Source organism: Gracilinanus agilis, chromosome 5 (assembly GCF_016433145.1).
Source record: "Gracilinanus agilis isolate LMUSP501 chromosome 5, AgileGrace, whole genome shotgun sequence".
Classification (NCBI taxonomy): Eukaryota; Metazoa; Chordata; class Mammalia; order Didelphimorphia; family Didelphidae; genus Gracilinanus; species Gracilinanus agilis.
The window spans coordinates 84,017,804-84,037,822 of record NC_058134.1 but is presented as its reverse complement, the minus strand read 5'-3'; the positions used below and the strand labels follow the sequence as shown (position 1 = coordinate 84,037,822).

Sequence of the window (20,019 nt, the reverse complement as noted above, 5' to 3'; positions counted from 1 at the left end):
CTAATGTTGTGGTAAAAAACCAACATTTTGGTCTGTTATCATAGTTTCTTATTATGCTTCAACATTATGCAAATTGTTATTTATGACATTCTGCACCCAGAATAGCAGTTGTTGCAGCCTCATGACTTTTTATTTTCTACTGATTTTAAAAACTGGTTACCTATGCATAATAGCTTTCATTAGTATTTTGAAAGTAGTGCTGTGGAGTTGGAGGAATGTATATCTTGCTCCTATACCTTGTGGGTAAAAGAGTCCTTGCTGTAATGGATTCCAGTCCATTTTTAAATAATATGAGACAGAATTAACAGAGAATTACAAATGACATTCATCTTATGGATACATTATCTCTAATTAACGATATAATTGTGCTAATTGATTGTCATTTAAATAAAAAAAGAAGTATGTGACATAGTATGTGATGGAACAATTCAATTTTAACACTTTTTCCCCTTTAGCATTTGCTCAAATCAAAACTCTATCTCATAATCGAGGCAGTTAGAAATTTATAAACATACATGAAAATGGCTCCCAAACAGCTTGTTGAATAAGATTGATTCCCTTGGAGAAATGGTCACAGTGTGAAACTTGGTGATAAGCATCTCTTTTAGGATGCCTGGGGTACCAATGACATCTTATGTTCAATTTAAGCACTATCTGAAAATAATAAATATATTCATTCTCTTTTTTAAAAAATTATTTCTTTCAATTACCAAGCACTTATTTTCATACCTTCATATAGTGTCTCCCCCAAATTAAAAAACCAAAAACAATTAAAAAGTAAAAGAAAACCCTCAAAACAAATGTGCATAGTCAAACAAAATAAATTTGCTCATTGGCCATATCCCAAAATGTAGAAAATATTATTCTCAATTCCAGTAGCAGTAAAGAAGGTTGGGCTTAGGGAGCTTTAAGGATGAATTTCCCTTATCTTTCCAGGGACTAAATATAGGGCAACCTGCAAGGTGCTGGATTTCCTTGGGTATTCGATTGTTTACCATTATGCATTTGCTTATCTTTTGCTTTTTAATTTTTCTCATAATGATGGTTCATGAAACTAGATTATAGTTATCCATTTGTTAGTTCTCTCATTTATTCCATAAATACTTAGAATGGAAGCTTTTTAAGGACAGAGTGTTTTTTTACCCTTTATGTGATCAGTGCCTAGCTTTTTCCTGGGTACATAGTAAATCTTTCATAAAGATTTGTCAAATTGGATGCCTACTATGGGCAAATCAAAAGGAAACACTGTGAGGAATAGAAAGATGACACATGAACTCTAAACTGGATTCTGGGTTCAATGTTGTGAATATAGTTTATTCAACATTAGGAAAGTATTCATAGTACAGAAAAATCTCAGGTGGATATTGAAATGGTTTCTCATTCTAGCTTGGGAATGAGTGTAAAACCACTTCAGTTTTTCTTTGGTACTTTTCCACCTTCCTGCCTCACCCTGTCCCTTTAGTATCCCATGTATCCTTTGATTGCACAAGGACCATTGGATTTTGCTCATGAGCTGTCACTTTTTTGTCCTGCCTATTGACAGTGAGGTGACTGACTATTCTTCCACCTTCTTCCCTGCACAGAATGTGTTTCTTTTGATCTGATTTTTAGATGACATGTCCTTTGTTCAATTTAAATTATCATAGGTCTGAGGTTGAATTTTTATATCTTTGTAATTGGATAGAAAGTAACTAAATATTTTATTGTCTTTGAGTGAAGCCCTTTCACAAATAAGGAATGTCACAAAATGCTTAAGATCATCAATCATTAACATAACATGTTCCAGCTGAAGGATAGTAAATATAGACCCATTCTAAAACAAATACTTTGTTTAATTTAACTATCTGATATTGTGTTTAAGGGTCTGGGTTTCTCTGGTAGTAATGGAGGCACACCTCATGCCATTGGATGTACTATGATCTCACCTACTATTGCCTTACCTGAATTATATTGTTTTCCAAAATCAGTAGTATCATTTTTATCATTGTCAATTGTTATTTGTCAAGAGCTCTCTGGTGTACCTTGTGTTGAGTTTAAGGCTCAATAAGTTATAGTCTTCTTGTAGTCTAGGAGTTTGCTAACAGAAATAGCCAGTAACAGTGCAAACCATCAAATTCTGGAGATATCAATCTTAGACATGGGAGGTAAATCTGAGGAGTTTTGAGCTGGCAGGCAGTAGGAAAGAATTTTGTGGGATGTTCACTTGTGGGGTTGGAAGGCAGGGCATAAGGGGAATGAGTATAACCAAGAGAAGATGAATACATCCAAAGAGAAGATGGCATGCCCAGAAAGACAATGACCAATATGGAAAGGGTTTTACCAACCAAAAATTCCCTTCGGAAATGAAACAAAAAATATTATGGGACTATGAACTAGCAAGTAAGTATACAACTTTTTGCATAAAAAGTGGATTGGGGAAGAGGGGAGAAGTAGAGAACAAAAGGAGAGAATAAGAAACAGAATAGAGACAAATGATGAAATAAAAATGATGAGATTGGGACTCAGTGAAAGATAAAAATGTATAGGGGTGGTGGGTAATCCCTAGTTTGTAAAATCAATTTTCCACAGCATATCTTTCTTTCTCTCTGATCTTTTGGAGGGCCATCATACTAGAAATGGGCTTACTTATATAGAAAGGTACACTCCTTGAAGACAGGGACTGTTTTTGTTTTTCTTTTGTCTCCATGATCCTTAGCTTAGTGCCTGGCACATAGTAGGCACTTTATAAATGCTATTTGACGACTCAAAGTATAGGTTTCAAGTTTCCTTAAGGATTTTAAAGTTTATTCACTGGATAAAAGCTGACTGACTGAACTGAAGTACAATCTTTATTTTAATCTTTGTCCTGGCACCAGAAAAAAAACCCCAAAACATTCAGCTTACAAAATTCTTTTGAATTTCTTAAGTTCTTGAGGTTGAAGGTTCACTTTAAAAATCCAGAAATGTTTCTTTTCCCCTGAGAAATGGATTTACTGTTTCTTTTTTGTTCTTCAATATTTTGAAACTTCTGAGAAGGAGCTATTGATGTGCAGAATTTTATTATACAAGTAGATTTTCTTAAAAAGAGAAAACCCAAGTTCATTGAGACGATATTACTATTGACAGGCCTATCAACAGCAAATATACTGCTGGTTCTGTAGCCTCTATTTAATTTACTGTCTATTGATGTTCAAAACCATAGAGACTGCAAAATTTCAATTCTAAACCACTAATTTGTTTCATTTTTCTAGGGGACTAGAAACTTGATTTAGAAACCCTGTGGTATCTTCGAGCAGTGAAAGAATTTCAGTTGAACTGAAAATTGTTTTGATTTTTTTTCCTCTTATCCTTTATGAATACATGAAAATATTATCAGGGATAATATCTTTTCTTCCTATTTTCTCTGCAAAGGAAAGCTATTTGATAATGGTACATCTCTTCCTAGATTTTTACCTCTTCCCTCCCACTTTGATATAAAAATGAGTGCTTCAATTTATTTTATTTTAGTCGCCTTATTAATTCTTGTTAGAGTTGAGGTCAAACATGTACAGGGAGGGAAATTATGCTATTTTCTCTGTAGTCGGTGGTACTTTCCCCTGAGGATTGAGAATCTAAGTTCTCATGGGTTTAATGTTATATCTGAAATACAGTCTGAGAGAAATTATAGGCATATTAAGCATATAGTTAGTAAATGGGTAGTTAATTTGTTCTGAGATAGAAAATGCTGCAACAACACTAAAGACCAGAGCCAGTTCTGGAAAAAGTTGTGGAGCAATCTAGGTCTTACTTCCTATCTTCATGCCCTTCTCTCTTTTTTGTAGTACCTTTCTGAAGGCTCCTTTTCTTTTGGCAGAACAAGGTCCCTTTAACTGGAGTACCTAATCTCCTTCTTCCTTTTATCCTCTCATCAAAAGGAAACTTGGCCCTTACCTGGCAATCTTGTCTGTGCATGACATCGTGACAAGCTGTTCGCCTAGTAACACACCATCCCATGTTTGGACAGCATTGTGACACCGGACGGGGATGGTCCCTTCTCCTGATTCTATCTTCGTTCGTAGGTGTCCTCGGAACTTTCTGACGATGGGCCTGCTGCTGTTCACTAGGAATTGAAGGCAGGAAGTGAGAGACAGCAATTGTAGAGAGCAAACAGTGACTAGTGATGCTCAGTTTCCAAAGAGACAAAAAAAAAGTTTTCTAAGCAACGAGGGGGCACAGGGAGATCCAAAAGGTCAAATGAGGACAAAATGGGACTATCAGGTAAATTGGGTATAGAGTGAGGGAATCCAGAATCAGAATGGAGAAAAAGGGATAGTTTGGTCCGTGGAAGATCTAAATAGTATAGCAGATGTAGGAGATGTGGTAGATCTAGTAACAGCAGCGGGATGATACAGTGGGTAGCGAGCTTAATTTGAAGTCAGGAAGACTGAAACTTCTAGCTGTATGACTCCAAACAAGGCACTTAACATCTCTCAGGCTCTGTTTACTTATTTATAAAATGGGAATGAAGAGGTGTTGGTTTAAGCCATTGGAAGGTGGGTAGGAGAGGCTGAGGTTGAAGAAAGAACTTGGTGATAAAGAGTGAAGAAACAGCAGTGGGTCTATATTGACAACAGCTAAGCAGAGGAAGTTCAACCTCAAAGGATGAGAGCTTCAGCTTCAGATGCTGCTCTTTAGTGCCCCTCTAGAGCTTCTCAGAGGTGAAGCCTCAGAACTCTATGTTGTTCTTTGTTTCTCAATCTTGCCCTCCATGATGTGATGAGAGGACAATACAGAAAAGTGAAGGACAGATCCTAGAGCTACTTTCTTTTAGAGGAAGAATTGGCCAGCATGGTTGGTTTGCATTGCTCAGGGAGTCACTTGAACTGTTTGCTGTGAGATCTGTGATCCTGGTATAGTGCACAAACTGGGTGAGTTGTCTAGATTGTGAGTTCCTTGAGGGCAGGAAATGTCTTGTGCCTCTTTTTATATTCCCGTGCTTTGGCACTGTGCCTTGAACATAGCAGGTGTTTAATAAATGTTTATGGACTACTGACAGGTGACCATTCCAATGAGTTTTGAAGTTGCAGCTTTGTCATTGGGTTAAGGAGAACTATTTATTCAAGTTAGGAGGTAATGGCATCTCAGTATCCTTTAAAATGTCTGTGGATATTGCATTTGGATGTAGGAGAAGAGATGCTTTGTCCTGCTGGAAAGTGGTGAGGATCACTAACATTTTGTTGAGCAGATGTCCCTGACTAGACCAAAGACATCAAAATCTACAGGTCACTTATAACCCAGATAAAATGGGTTTTCCTCCCTCATGTACTTTCCTCACCAGGTTCCTGTAATTGTGTGTCCTCTCTCTCCCAGAGATACTGAGTCTTTTGATGGGGAGAGCATGAATTAAGTTTATTTGCAGATTGAGGATTTTTTTTTAACATTTATGCGTTTGCTTTAATATATAAGTATCTATTTTCTTATTTCTTTTGCCCTAATTTTAAGTACATGGTTATTTTTAACATTTAAAAGTGTAATTATTCTAGAAATATAAGATACAAAGATTAAAAAAAATGTTCTCTGTCCTCAAGGAACTTTGATTATGTTGAGTGTGTAACCCATTAAATAAATCCAACAATCACCTTTGGGGAAACCCCAAACATTTGAAAGTGTATCATAACAGGTGTAAATGGAAACACATTGGTGGTGAGCAAGGGAGTAGTTTTGTCCTCAACAGTTACTTCCAGTGCCCTGAAAGTATTCAAGTCAAAGCAACAGGCATCTAATCTGTAGCTACTGTATGTCAGGCATGGGGCTAAGTAAAGATACAAAGAAAGGCAAAAACAATCTCTCTTCTCAAGGAGTTCACCATCTAAGGGAGGAGACAAATTAAAAGAATTATGTCCAAACAATAAAATTTAAATAAAACTCACAAGAGAAAAGCATCAGAATTAAGGGGGGGCCACGAAAGGATTCTGATGGAAAGTAGTGTTTTAGCTGAAACTTGAAGAATCCAGGGAAGGTAGGAAATGGAGATGAGGAGGCAGAGAATTTGAACATAATTGTGTAGCAGAGGTCTTTCCCTGGGAAATTAGAGCTGTGAATGTGAGAGCAGGTTGGAGTGAGTAAAGAAGCCTAGTAAAGAGTATTATTTAGTGGGAGGTCTGTTCCTAGGAATACCCCAGATATTTGCCTGCTGATTACCTTGTAGGGGTAATCACAATGATAAAGAAACATAGGGCTAGAGAAAAGAGAAGAATTGTCTAAGGTAGTACATTATGGAGCCAGGATTTATAGTGAAGTTCTCTGATTCTCTGAGATTTTGTTTCCTCGCCTGTAAAATGGGAATAATACTAGTATCTACAGAGTTGTCGTGAGGATCAAATGAGATAAGATGCCAGTTGTGCTTCATGAAATAAAGTTGCTATATAAAATGTCAGCTAAGATTGTTGTTATTATTATTATTATTTAGTGTTAGTAGTAGTAATAGTAAAACCAAAGTCCTTCCCACTATAATATGATTGTTTTGTATGGTGTGTGTGTGTGTGTGTGTGTGTGTGTGTGTGTGTGTATAAATATAATATATGAAAATGTTTTCACCATTTTTTTAACACTTTCTAAAAAAATACCTTCCATCTTAGAATCAATACTGTGTATTGGTTCCATGGCAGAAGAGCAGTAAAGGATAGACAATGGGTATTAAGTAATTTGCTCAGGGTCACACAGCTAGAAAGTATCTATCTGAGGCCAGATTTTAACCCAGGACCTCCCATCTCTGGGCCTGGCTCTGAATCCACTGAACCACTTAGCTAAACCCATGATTCCACTCTTGATGACAGTTATACAGTGAGGATAAAACTATAGTATTGAAATATTAATGTTTTATTTTCTTCCTTCTACTTTTCTTTTTCCTTCTCTTATTTTGCTTTAAAGCTCAACTTAATAACCATTGGTGAAAAGAAATATTTGAACATGTAAAATCCCTTCTCATCTTTCTTGATTACACTCATGAAAAGTTGGTTGCTCAATTTAAGAAGAAAAAGATTTTGCCCACAGGCTGTGCAAAAGTAAATTTTCCCTAGAAAAGACCTTAGACTACTCTCTTAATGTGCATGAAAACACTAGACCCGATTTGAATGAACAAGTTGTTTTCAGTGGTTAACCAGGATTTAGCTGGTGGGCATGATTTTTTGCCTGAAGGGCCAGGTGGTTGAACTATTTCCAGGGAGTGGTTTATTTGGGGACTTGTAAGTCCCAGGCTGTAGTCCCTGGCTTCTCCCTTGTTCAGTTTGATCAATACCACTGTGAAGCTAAGTGTTTCTGATCTCGTGGTGCCAGTCCTCCCTTGGTGCATCTCAGCTAATTACAAACGGCATGAGGAAGTTGAAGATGCCACTTCAGCCTGAACAAAATGTCAATCTAACCAGAAATTGAAAGGGATTAATTTTAAATGTTTTGGAGTGAATTTATAGTTTTCCCAAGATAAGAGAGGGTACAAAACATCAGGGTCTTGCCTGTTTTGTGCATACAAATGGCCCAGACTTAGAGGGTCCTAAGAAATGATGGAGTCCTGGTTAGATCTTAGAGGCCAATGATCTTTTTTTTTTTTTCAGGAAGAGGAGAAAAAGCTATAGAAAGAGAGCATAGGCTACAGACCTAAGGAAAGTCCCCATTTACATTAATTTTCTGGGGGAAGAATCAAGAGTGCAGAGGAACAAATAGTTGCCCAAGTAAAAACTCTATCTAAATGAGATATGTGGGGGTAGGGGCAGCTGGGTAGCTCAGTGGATTGAGAACCAGGCCTAGAGATGGGAGGTCCTGGGTTCAAATTTGACCTCATACACTTCCCAGCTGTGTGACCCTGGGCAAGTCACTTGACCCCCATTGCCTAGCCCTTACCACTCTTCTGCCTTAGAACCAATACATACAGTATTGATTCTAAGACGGAAGGTAAGGGTTTAAAAAAATAAATTACATATGTGATTGTTTCAGTGGCTTTGGGGGTAGAAAAAATCTACCATCTTAGATTTAGAGCAGAAAGGTCCCCAAGTGGCCATTCAGACCAATTACCTCATCGCCCAGGTAAGGAAACTGAAGCTGAGAGAGGTGACTTGCCAAAGATCACACAGGTAGTAAGCAGAACAGCAGAATCAGAATTAGAATTCAGGTCCTCTGTTTCTAGAACCACCATTTTTTCCTTTGCACCATATTGGGATAGCAATAGAGAAAATAAATACATGCAAGAGGAAGAGAATAAATGTATAAAAGGAAGAAAGGAAGGAAACAAGCATTTTATTAAGCAATTATTATGTGCAAGGCACTGTGCTAAGTACTTTTCAAGTATCTCATTTGATCCTCACAGTAACTCTGGAAGGTGGGTGCTATCATGACCCCCATTTCGAAGAGGTTGAGGAAGCTGAGGAAACTGAGACAGTCAGAGAGGTTAAGTGACTTGCCCAGAGGCACACAGCAAGTAAGTGACTGAAGTAATAGTTGAACCTAGGTCTTTCTGACTGCAGGACCAGTATTCTAACCATTGTACCACTTTGCTGCTGTAAAAGAGAAATGTATTTTTTTAAAGAGTAAAATTTTCATCTACAAAACTGTTTTAAACACTTTTGTTATTTAGGTATTAATATAAGAAGCTAATTATTATTGCTTTTGCTTTCATGCTTCTTGTCTTATATTGAGTAAAATTCAGAGAGAATCAGTCCTGAGAGGGTAAATAGCCATTGTTTTTTGTGTGCAGGTGTATAAAATATGTTTTTTTATCATCAAAATTATTGGTATACTATTACTGGTGCCTTATTCTCATCTTTTACAAAGGAGTTCAGATAGAGAATCTACTAGGCCAAATCACTATCCTGCTATTATTTTTTATATTCAATGTTTTTTTCAAACAGATGTACAAAATAACTGCTTTTTAGTTGAATAGAGGTATTGGGATGCCCACTCATCTTCTGTGGGCTCGCTGAAAGCATACTTGGGACAGCTCCAGGAGCATACCAGACAATAGGGATGATATGTGCCTCTTGTTCCCTCTTGGAACTGGACCTAAAATATCTTGGATTGCTATCAAGCTCATTTTCAGAGGCCTCTGGAGACAAAGACTTTCCAGGCTCCCTTGGTAAGAGCTGAGCAAAATATGAGGATTCTGGGATTAGAGCCATTTGAAGGAGGTAGGTCCAGATTGTAATATTGGGTCATAAGTTCAAAGCTGTTGAGCAGGGGTGTGGAAATGTTTAATATCCTCAAATCTCTTCCCAGTCTGGTATCTAGAGCTCAAATCTCTTGCTGTGATTTTGGACCAGCTACAAATCCTAACAATGCAGTTAGGACTGGTGTAGAGTTCAGCATCTTGCTTCTCCAGACATCATATCAGAGTACTTGATTTTTTAAGCTTTATGATTATAAAATGTTTGAAGAAACATCATTACGGAGTCCTCGGTTTTAAAATCTCCTTCTGATGTTTTAATGTGACATGGAAGTGACCCTATTTGAACACATCCTGCCCATCTGGAAAAGTTGAAAGTGATGGCCAAGTGACAGGTTGTGTATCTTTTATCCAAGCACCAGCCTGGCTAAGTACTCAATGGATTGCCTTCCAAAGACTGGCCAACAGCAGATGATCTCTCTGTCTCTGTCTCTCTTCCTCTCTCTCCTTCTACCATTTTCTCCCCTTTCCATCTCTCTCTAGATAGTTCTAGATCTCACTCTATCTCTGGATTTATCTAAGCATATATGTAGATAAATATAGGTATGTGTAACATATACACATACATAAGAATTCATGATAAAGTTTAGTAAGACTGTTATGTGTGCGGATGATGATGGGAACACTTAAATGGATGAAATCATTTTTGAAGTATTAACGAAGTCTCATCCACTTATGATTGATTCTTTGTCTTCATTGAGAGAAGGGAAAATATATCCCCATTTCTGTCTGCCCTCTTCAATTACCTTCTGAATTCAGTCTTGCAGCATGTTTGTGGATCCAGTCGAGACGGGTACACTATTGAACATAAGTGTGTGTGTGTGTGTGTGTGTGTGTGTGTGTGTGTGTGTGTGTGTGTTTGTATGAAAGCAATGGCACAGCTGTAGGTTAATAGAGAGGCAAGGAGGCAGCAGGCCCCATGTGGAGGAGATGCAATGGTGTGTTGCAGACCAAAAGAGGGAGTGAGGGGAAAATGAAGCCAAAGCCATCAAGGCAGAATAGCACATTGGCAGAAGAAAGTGAAGCAGCCCCTGGGGGTGGTGGAGGAGGTGATGAGGGGAGGTGGAACTGGCAAGCCTTTCCATTCTGATAGATTCTTGAAATTTGGATGTTTTTTAACCTTATCACAAGTTAATTGGTATAAATCTTTTCTCTCTATGAAGAATTAGTGTAATTGATCAAGGACTTTTTTTTAATATTGTCTTTCCATTTTTGATTGTGAAGACATGAAAATGACCATTTTGGAAAGGATGACAGGTCAGTAGGGGAGTAGACAGAATGCTTACCCTGGCATTTATTCTCCTTCTGACAGGCACTCTTACCTGTGTGACCCCAGGCAAATCACTTACCCTTCCTGAGTTTGTTTCCTTGCCTGTAAAATGAAACAGGTTAGACTTGATGGCTGAGGTAGGTCTCTCTTAGCTGTAGAGAGGGGTTCTGTCATGTTTTTGTGTAAATCACAGAGCTTTTTGGCAGCCCGACAATGCCTATGGAATTTCTCAATATTCCTCAAATAATATTTTTTAACAAATCAAAGGAAGTTGTGAATTTCCATTAGAGGTTAATGAAACTAAAGATGTTTCCCCACCCAAATTCATAGATGAAAAAAAATCTGTGGACCCTTTTGGGGATGGTGAGACCTGTTGAACCAGGTTAAGAAGCCTTGGGTTAGAGCTATTATCCTATTCACCTTCCATTTTACCAGGAGTGAGTTCCTGAAGTACCAGTTAAGGATTTTTCAATCAATAGCATTTACTAAGATATTACTATGTGTCAGGGACTGTGCTCTTCCTTGGGCACAAGAAAGTCAAAAAATTTTCCTGTCCTTGAGGAAGCATGCATTTTAAATGAGGAAAGGTAATATAGGAATCTATGAAGACTAGAGACTATAAGATGTAGTTTGGGTGGGGACACTATTAAGTGTAAGAGGGCTGTGGGGCTTCATGAACAAAATGGTGCTTGAGATGAAGCTTGAAGAAAATCAGAGGCAGAGGCCAGGAGGGAATTTGTTCCCACCTATTAGCTCCTAAGCTTTCCAATATTTTTTTGGGGGGAGAGGAGCTTGAGGGGTGCCCAATAATATAGGTAGGACACTTCTTAGAATAGAGTGTAACTTTTCTACATGCTATAAACTCTTCAGAGGTTATGGTTCTGTGCCATCTACACCCATAGCATGAGAAATGTGTTATGGTCGCTTGTTAAGAATGGCCAACAGTCCTAGAACTAGGAGGAGTTTTGAAGCTTTAATCCAGACCCACAAAGAGATGGAATTCTTATCTTTGTGAATCATAGATGATTAAATCACCAACAAATCCTTTTGCTCATTTAAAAAACTTCCATCTTCTAGGCTGCTCTGCCCCTCCACCATAGTATCCTCACTGGCTATAAGTTTGGTTCAGTCTCTGGTCATCCATATTTCATCATTCCCAGGCCCAGTCTGTTAAAAAGTTAAACAAAATCTATTTAAATAATAAAGTATAGGTGGATAATATTTGAGCAAGTCTACTCTTTTCCATTTAAAGATCTGAATTAGGGAGAGGATAAGCCTCTCTTTCAGAGGGTCTCTAAGAATAAAACTATTATAGAGAGTCCCCCAAATAATAGTGCCTTCCTCAAGAGATTCCATCTACCTCATCCTGACTCTTCCCAAAGGCCTTTGAAGGCAAAGGAAGAAAAATTGGAGCTAATTTTTCATTAATAGAAAAAGGAGAAATTCAGTCCCAGTTATAAATACTCCAAGATCCTTGCTTTCTCAGAACCCAGTTAGATTTCAGTGTTTTAGGAGGAGGTTGTTGAGTCAAGCAAATCAATAACTCCACTCCACTTAAAATGCCCTGAGATGTTATGCCCTGATACTTTGACCATATCAAAATATACCTGAATCAATCAGACTTTGTGATAAAAGGTCTTGAGTATCATTGGATGAACTACAGTCATGTTGATAGGGAGTCTTTTCTCAGTGATTGGTCCTACCCTTGGGTGGAAGGAGGTGTTTTAAAAGATTAATCATAATTCTTATAGTAAACATTTAAACTGTACTTACTATGTGCCAGAAACTGTCTTAAGTACTTTATACACATCGTCATCCTCACAGCAACTATGGGAAGTAGATGCTGCTATAATCTCAATTTTATAGTTGAGTGAACTTATGTAAACAGAGGCTAAGTGGCTTGCCTAGGATCACACTGCTAGTAAGTGGATTTGAACTCAGGTTTTCCTAACTCCAGACCCAGGGTTCGATTCACTAGACCACTTACTAGTGTAGAACCAATGAGATTTCTTTAAAATTTTTAAAAATTTTTCTTAAAACTCATCGTTTGTCTTAGAATCAACACTATGTATTGGTTCCAAGGCAGAAGGTCAAAGGCTGGGCAATGGGGATTAAGTGACTTGCCCAGGGTCACACAGCTGGGAAGTATCTTAGGTCGGTATTTGAACCCAGCACTTCCCATTTCTAGACCTGGTTCTCAGTCCATCAAATCACTTAGCTGTCCCCAAACCTATGATATTATGAATAGTTAGTAAGTTAATAGCACTTATTAAATGCCTATTGTTGTATATGTTGCGAATTATACAGGGCACTCTGCTAAGCATTGTGGATACAAAGAAAATAAAAAGATAAGCCCTTGAGAAGATCCCACTATAATAAAAATTAATCAATTTAAATTGAAGTAATTTAATTTAAAATAATAAGCAAACAATATAAATAAATAAAATATAAATAACTACATAAACAAGACATATATAGGATAAATGTAGGAGCCATTACAGTCAAATATCTTAGATAGAATTATTTTGGGGGATGGGTGGGAAAAGGGAAAGCAATCACCCCCTTTGTGGCAGGAAGATTTGGATTTTTCAAATCTGCATTCATTACATTTCTGGGATTGTAGTCTTGGCTGATTTCAGTATCTGCTTTGGAAGCTCAGAACTAACAGGACTCATTAAGAAAGGCAGATTCTAGGATCTATGAGGAGGTCCATAGCAAAGCTATATCATAGCTAAGGGCAATTTTATGAGTTTCCTAGATGGGGAGAAATGTGCCACCAATAGTTAGAAGCTGAGAAGCTATGAGTTATCTTTTTGCCACATGTTTTTTCAAAGATTGAGCCGTCTCCCTTGGACTCTTTCTAAGTACTAGTCGGAGTCTGGGTCACAGACTTCTAGAAGCTAATCATCAGGTTGACTACTTGATAGCAAATGATGATGATGAGGGGATAGCTTGAGGGCAGTGATGGCAAACCTATGGCACAGATGCCAAAACACAGATCACTCTCTGTGGGCACTCACATTGCTCCTCTCCCCATTTTGTTACTAGAAAGGCAGAGGGACGTGGGCAGAGCTGCTCCCTTCCCCTTCTCCACCATGCCTGATGACATTTTTTCACATCACCTGCCCCTCTGTCCAGCAGTCCAATGGGAGTGCTTTTGCCCTCCTTGGTGTGGAGTAAAGAGTGGGGTGGGGCATAGCATGTAGTCTCTAAAAGGTTCACCATCACTGCTTTAGAGTTATCCCTGAAGTCCTGAGGGGATAGAGTTTCCACTCTCTGGGAAATGAGCTTCCTAATTCCTGCTTTTTTTCCACTCTCAACCCTGGTTTTTCTCCATGATTACTTTCTACCCTGTATATGTCTTGTCTTTACATAGTTCTTTGAATACCATAAAATCTAGTTAGTATATGAGCTCCCTGAGACCAAGGACTTTAGTTTTATCTCTATTTTTATTCCCTTTGCTTACCATAGGACTTGCCACATAGAAAGCACGGAAGTTGCTTGTTGACTTACTAATTGAAATTCTTGCCTACATTCAGGTCAGTTTCTAGGATAAATGTTGTAATAATAACTCTCCATGCTTATCTGGCTCATTCTATAGAATGGGTGTGAGGGGAATGTCTTAGTTACCTTCTCTCTAGTGCCTGTCACTTCTAAGAAAGCCGTTAAGATGAGGCAACTGTACCTGTTCAATGAATCCCAAGGTGCATCTGAGCCTGGATGCATTTTAAATTTTATTAAACCATCCATGATGTAATGGAAAGTGTACTAAAGTCGGGGCTATATTTTAGTTGAGTCCATTTGAGCAATTCCCTTCACTTTTCAAGGGCAGCGATTTCTCATTTGTAAAATGAAGGGCTTGGACTCACTGATATGTCAAATCTCTTCCAGCCCGAATATTTCATGAATCTATAAAGTGATAGTAGGTCTGAAGAAACCATTTTGGTGCCCAGTATGCTGAGATGTGGAACATTTTCTGAATTCAAGCAACACTGCATGACCAGAACCAAGATATTTTCTAGTGAGTCTAAAATTTCCTGCTATTCTAATTCTGACCTCTTGTGATTCCTACTAGGAGGGTTACAGATCAAAATGGCAATAAGAAACTAGATACATTTGAAAGACTTTTACTCCCTGGAGTATGAAGAAGTCTTAGATCATATTTTTACAGTGGCAAAAAACATGGAGGAAAACAAAAGACATTTCTAAGTAGCTGGATAAGTGATCACATTTTACATGTTTTTTAATGGCTATTTTATATCATGTAGACATAGGTCATATATATTTACACTAAGCATTTCACTTTTCTAATTTTTCTTCAAGAGTACATTAAACTGTACTTGCATTTTCTGCTTATCTAAGCCAAGAAATCCTTCCATACATTTCATATTTCTTTTTAAAAGAAAGTTATTTTAAGCTTTTTCACATTATGTTTTGGCCTTTTTCTATAACCTCTCAACCTTCTCCATATCACCCCTGGAAAGACATTTTAGTTCCTTTCTGGGTGCTATGCATATAAGAGACACTTAATACATATTTATTCAATGGAATTTTAGGCAACCACCTCAGCTTTTTGGGTTCTCCCAAAATCATTGTGTTATTTATCTTATATCTACTCATAAATGTATATTTATGATATATATATATAAATATAAATGTCCATATGAATGTGTCCTTCATTTGCCATCATCACCACCTGCTTGGTTTTGACTCTAATATCGTCATCATGATACTCCCTCCTGTTCTCTCCTCACCACTCCACCCTGCTACCCCCCAAACTCATTACCAGAAAACCGAGATGGTTTCAGTTTTGGTACTCATGCCTTAGCAGTATCCTTAGTTGCTTCTTTTCCTTTGCCTGGAGTGTTTCCAAATTGATGTGTCCTGCCTATGATCAGGTCTCCAGAGACCACTGCAGAGACACCATGCCACTACATGGAATAAGATAAAGACATCAGGAATCCATGATGCAGGAGGTATGTGTCTTGGCCATATGTATTCCTTACAAGTGTGCCTCTCTACTTATGAATTCTGGGTTTCTACTCTTCCCACTATTGGGGGAATACAAAAATATAAACTATTTTTAAGAGAAAGCAATTTAGGTTTACGGGAGAGAAGTGTTGTTGATACTGTCATTATGCCTTTTCAATAAATACCTTCATTTTGAAAAAAAAAATAAAAATAGATATAGGCTTGAAGGGAACCTTAGGGGTCATCTAGGTTAATGATGGTGAACCTTTTAGAGATGGAGTTCTGGGCTCTGCCCCCACCCCACCAGACTGAGTGCCATGCCCCTTCCTCACATGCTGGGTTCTACTTGCCCCTCCCTTTACTCCATACAGGGGAGGGAGAAAGTGCTCCCATATGGTTGCTGGACAGAGGGGTGGGTAAAGTGAGGAATGTCCTCAGCGAGTGTAGAGAGCCAGAGGGGAATGGCTCAAGCACTCTGTTCCCCTCCAGCTCTGCCACCTGTGAGCCACTAATCTTACCCTCTGTGTGATCCCATTGAGCTTCTGGGCAGAAGGTCAGGAGATGTGAAAAAATGTCCTCAAGCACGGTGGAGAGGGGGAAAGGAGCAGCTCTCTGGAGTCCCTTTGCCTGTCTAGTAGTGAACCCTGAGGGACAGAGCAGCTGCATGCCCACAGAGGCACTCTAGGTACCATCTTTGGCACCTGTGCCATCAGTTCACCATCACTGATCTAGGCTAACTGCTTCATTTTATAGAAGGGGAAACTGAAGTGACTTAAATGAGAACACACACAGTTAAGTATCTACAGCATTTATTTTCATAGAGGAAGAAGAGTCTATGCATCACTGAGATAACTTAAGACTGAATTTTTCTCCCATAAAGCAAGACTCCTAAATGACTGGTTTAGTTGCAAAGGCTTTACTTTGTTCTTCCCCAGACCTTTAATGGAAGCTGGCATTTCTTGAGTGACCCACTCAACATGTACACTCATTCATGTTCTTTGAGCCTGGGATACACAGTTTACAATGACACATGTGCCAAGTGAAGAGGAGAATTATAGAGTTAAACATGACATTTTTGTGGCAACAAAAAAGGAAAACAACCTGGTGTCCATCATTGAGGAATAGATGAATAGACTGTGGTATACTATTGTAATGGCAGTAGTTATGCATTATTAGAGATAATGAATATGAAGGTAGAGAGTGCACTTCATAAAAGCTTATTGAATTTAAGGAGCTGGCTTGCTGGGTAGAGGAGGGGGGAACAGATCGATTTTGAAATGCAATTGATATAAAAACAAAAACATAAAATAAATTAAAAACATTTTGGTGGATTTCATTCAGAAAACCTTGGGAAGAACTCTTTGAACTGATGAAGTGTGAAGTAAGACAAGTGGAACAATAAGTAAAGAAATGCAGTAAATAGGATATTGAAAGGAAGTTAGACTCTGCTGAAGCATAATAATCAATTTTGATCAAGAGAAAAGATTAGATAGGCTTCCTTCTCTGTAGAGAGGTGGAAGACAATTGAATATAATCCTGTAAAAGTTGTCATATGGTTACTGTATCAGTTGTTTTTGATGACAGCATTTTAATAATATTGTAAAGTTTATAAACACTTAAAATATCCTTTTGATTTTTATAACAAGCTTGTTACATACAGTGAGTTTATTATTATTATCATCATGATCCCTATTTTATTATTATTTTTATTATTATTATCCTCATTTAAAGCTGAGTAAATTGAGGTATAGAAAAGTTCAGTGACTTGCCCAGGGTCACTCAGTCAGTAAATGTTTGAGGCAAGACTCAAACTCAGTTCTTTCTCACTCCAAGTCTAACATTATGCCCACTGTGCCACTCCACTGCCCTCAAAGGAACATTCAATGACACTGGTGGTTGCATCATATAAGGAAATAAATCTAGTCTCATGTCAAAATTTTTTTCAAAATAAAAAAAATTGCCTAAAAACCACTTTTGTCTTAATTACATGGACATTTCTGAGTGAATTAAAAAAAACACCTCTGAATTACTTTAACTTTTTTGAACATATCTTTAGTGAAGATAGCCTATGTCCTAATAAAGAAACAAACACCCGATAGACACATCCTTATTTAAAGTAGCTTCCAGGGATAATTAACCAGAAGTATATGAGAGAGAGAGAACGAACATGTTGATGATGACAATGACAACAATGAGGACGGTTATTGGTGATGGTACTAGTCGTGTGTGTTTTGGGGTGGGGGGGATGCTTGTGTCCTTTGTCAGGGGAAAAGTTAAAAGTGGTCTCTTACAGTCGGTTGTGATTTCATAGGGAGAGTTGAGGCGTGCGTCTCCGCAGGGAGAGGTGCTCACATATAGATGAAATAGGATGTTCTCTTTCAGCCTGTAGCCTCCCTCTTTCAACTGCATGAAGATGGATCGCTCGGAGTCCTCTCGCTGTTTGCTATGATCACAAAGAGGTTCCAGGTCATTTTGAGTGCTCCAAATCAGAAACATTCCTACTAGGCAATTGGCTCTGGTTTCTTCTCTTCTCTCCACCCCCCACTCTACCTCCCTCCTACTTTTTCTTCCTGAATCATGTTTTCCCCTTGTGGCAAACCCTCTGAAATATTTAGCAGCTCTGCTGCTTGGAGTGAGACAAGCTGATCAGAGTTGCCAATGCATTCTGCACCCTGGGGTAAAGTTTAACTTGGCGGGTTTATCTTTTGCCATGCTTCAGTTTTTCCCATAGACACTAACCAAGATCTATGTATTTATGTTTTGTGCAGTGACACAGGGCACCTGATTAGAGAATGTGGCTTTTAAATATGGCTTTTCCTAATGGCAGTGAGGGTCGGCTTTAAATAATGGAAAGAGAAAAGGGATCTTAAAGAAGAAGCCTGAACTGACAGGCAGAACAAAAAGAAGAAATAGTAACTGTCAGTACTCTAATACGTAGGTTTCCCCTTTTCTTCCTCACCCAACCATGACCAAGGGTAGGTATATAGACTCAGAGAAACTACAATTCCTTTCCGGATATTTGATGGATTAGGGTCTTTTTTCCTTGAAAAAACTCCCTCTACCTTGCCAAGCTACAGGTGAGAAGCTCTCAGTGAGCCAAGACATATTATTAAATGCCTACTATGTGCCAGGCATTGTGCTAAGCCCTACGGAAGCAAAAAGAAGGCAAAAAAATTCCAGTCTAATGGTGGAGACAACATATAAACAACTATGTACAAATAAGATAAATACAGGAGAAACTGTAGATAATAAACAGAGGTCAGGCATCAGCATTGAGGAGGATTAGAAAGCTGCTTACAGAAGGTAGCACTGTCGTTGGGACTTGAAGGAATCCAGGGAAGCCAGGCGGCAGAGATGACAAGGGAAAAAAATTTGAGGCATTTGAGATAGCCACTGAAAATGTCCAAAGTCAGGAGAAAGAATGTCTTATTTGAGGCTTGGTAAGGATTGAAGGGCATAAGAAGGGGAAGTAAGGTGTAATGACTTGAAAAGAAGGGGGCCCTCCTTAAGAGGGGTGCCCTTAGTTTTGAATTAAGAGACCTTCTTTGCCTTGTTTCATTTGCCACTTCCCCCCCCTTAAATGTGTACTAATTCATTAGAGAGTGTGGCATTGAAGAGAGAGAGCCACTAGAATTAGGGTTAGGATATATGCATTTCCTGCCCATAATACTGGCATATATTAGCTGTGCAAACATAGGCAAGTCACACACCCTCTTGCTATTCCAGCTGACTCTCCAAGATAAGGTTTCTTAACTAAGGGTCCATGAACTTCTTTAAAAACATTAAAAAAACGATTTCAGTGTAATTGATTTCCTTTGTAATGCTATACATGTTTTCTTATGTATTTACATTATTAAAAAAAACCTTACTTTCTCTCTTAGAATCAATACTGAGAATGGGTTCCAACAGGGAGGGGACCAGTAAAACATAGGTATTTGGGGTTAAGTGACTTGCCCCGGGTCACACAGCTAGGAAGTGTCTAAGATCTGATTTGAACCCATGACATCTTATCACCAGGCCTGACTCTTTTCACTGGGCCACCTATCTTCCTCTTTTTATGTATTTTAAAAAACGTTTTTTTTTTTTTTTCTGAGAAGGGGTTCCTACACTTCAGTAGACAGCCAAAAGGGGCCTTGTCACAAAAAAGAACCGTAATCCAAGACTAAAAATTTTAGACAAATTGTTGATTTTCATCATTGGAGGGTTTTTCCCACATCCTGGTACTTTCTACACATCAGTGGAATCACAGATGTGGCCAAACAAACAAAACCCAGAAGTGAGCCAAGGAAATCTATTCATTCAGCCAATATTTTTAAATGTATTTTAAGTAAAAGGATATCATGGTAGGTAATGGGGTAGATATAATGCTAGGTAAGGCATGGTTCTTGTTCCTAAGAAACCAGTGTGATAATGGATTCTATATAAATGGAACCTAAAGCACTGGTTGAGGAATGAGATCTTCCTCCCCAGAAAAAAAATTTTTTAAGGCATTGTTTGTACATACACATCTAAATCTTAGGGTTGCATGATCCCTTAAATCTTATAGATCATAGGTTAAGAGCTAGAAGGGCCACTTAGTCTAATTTTTTCATTTTATAAAAAGAAACTG

The 20,019-nt window shown here is 38.2% G+C and overlaps 1 protein-coding gene across 1 annotated transcript in view; it reads right to left on the bottom strand.

The window, feature by feature from the left end:
* Positions 1-20,019, bottom strand: part of ADARB2 (adenosine deaminase RNA specific B2 (inactive)) — a 183,567-nt gene that overhangs the window by 28,491 nt on the left and 135,057 nt on the right. The window contains exons 5-6 of the mRNA XM_044678951.1: positions 17,702-17,853; positions 3,910-4,078 (exon numbers count right to left, since the gene is read on the bottom strand). Coding sequence (XP_044534886.1) covers positions 3,910-4,078; positions 17,702-17,853 — 321 coding nt within the window. The remainder of the gene's footprint in view (positions 1-3,909; positions 4,079-17,701; positions 17,854-20,019) is intronic.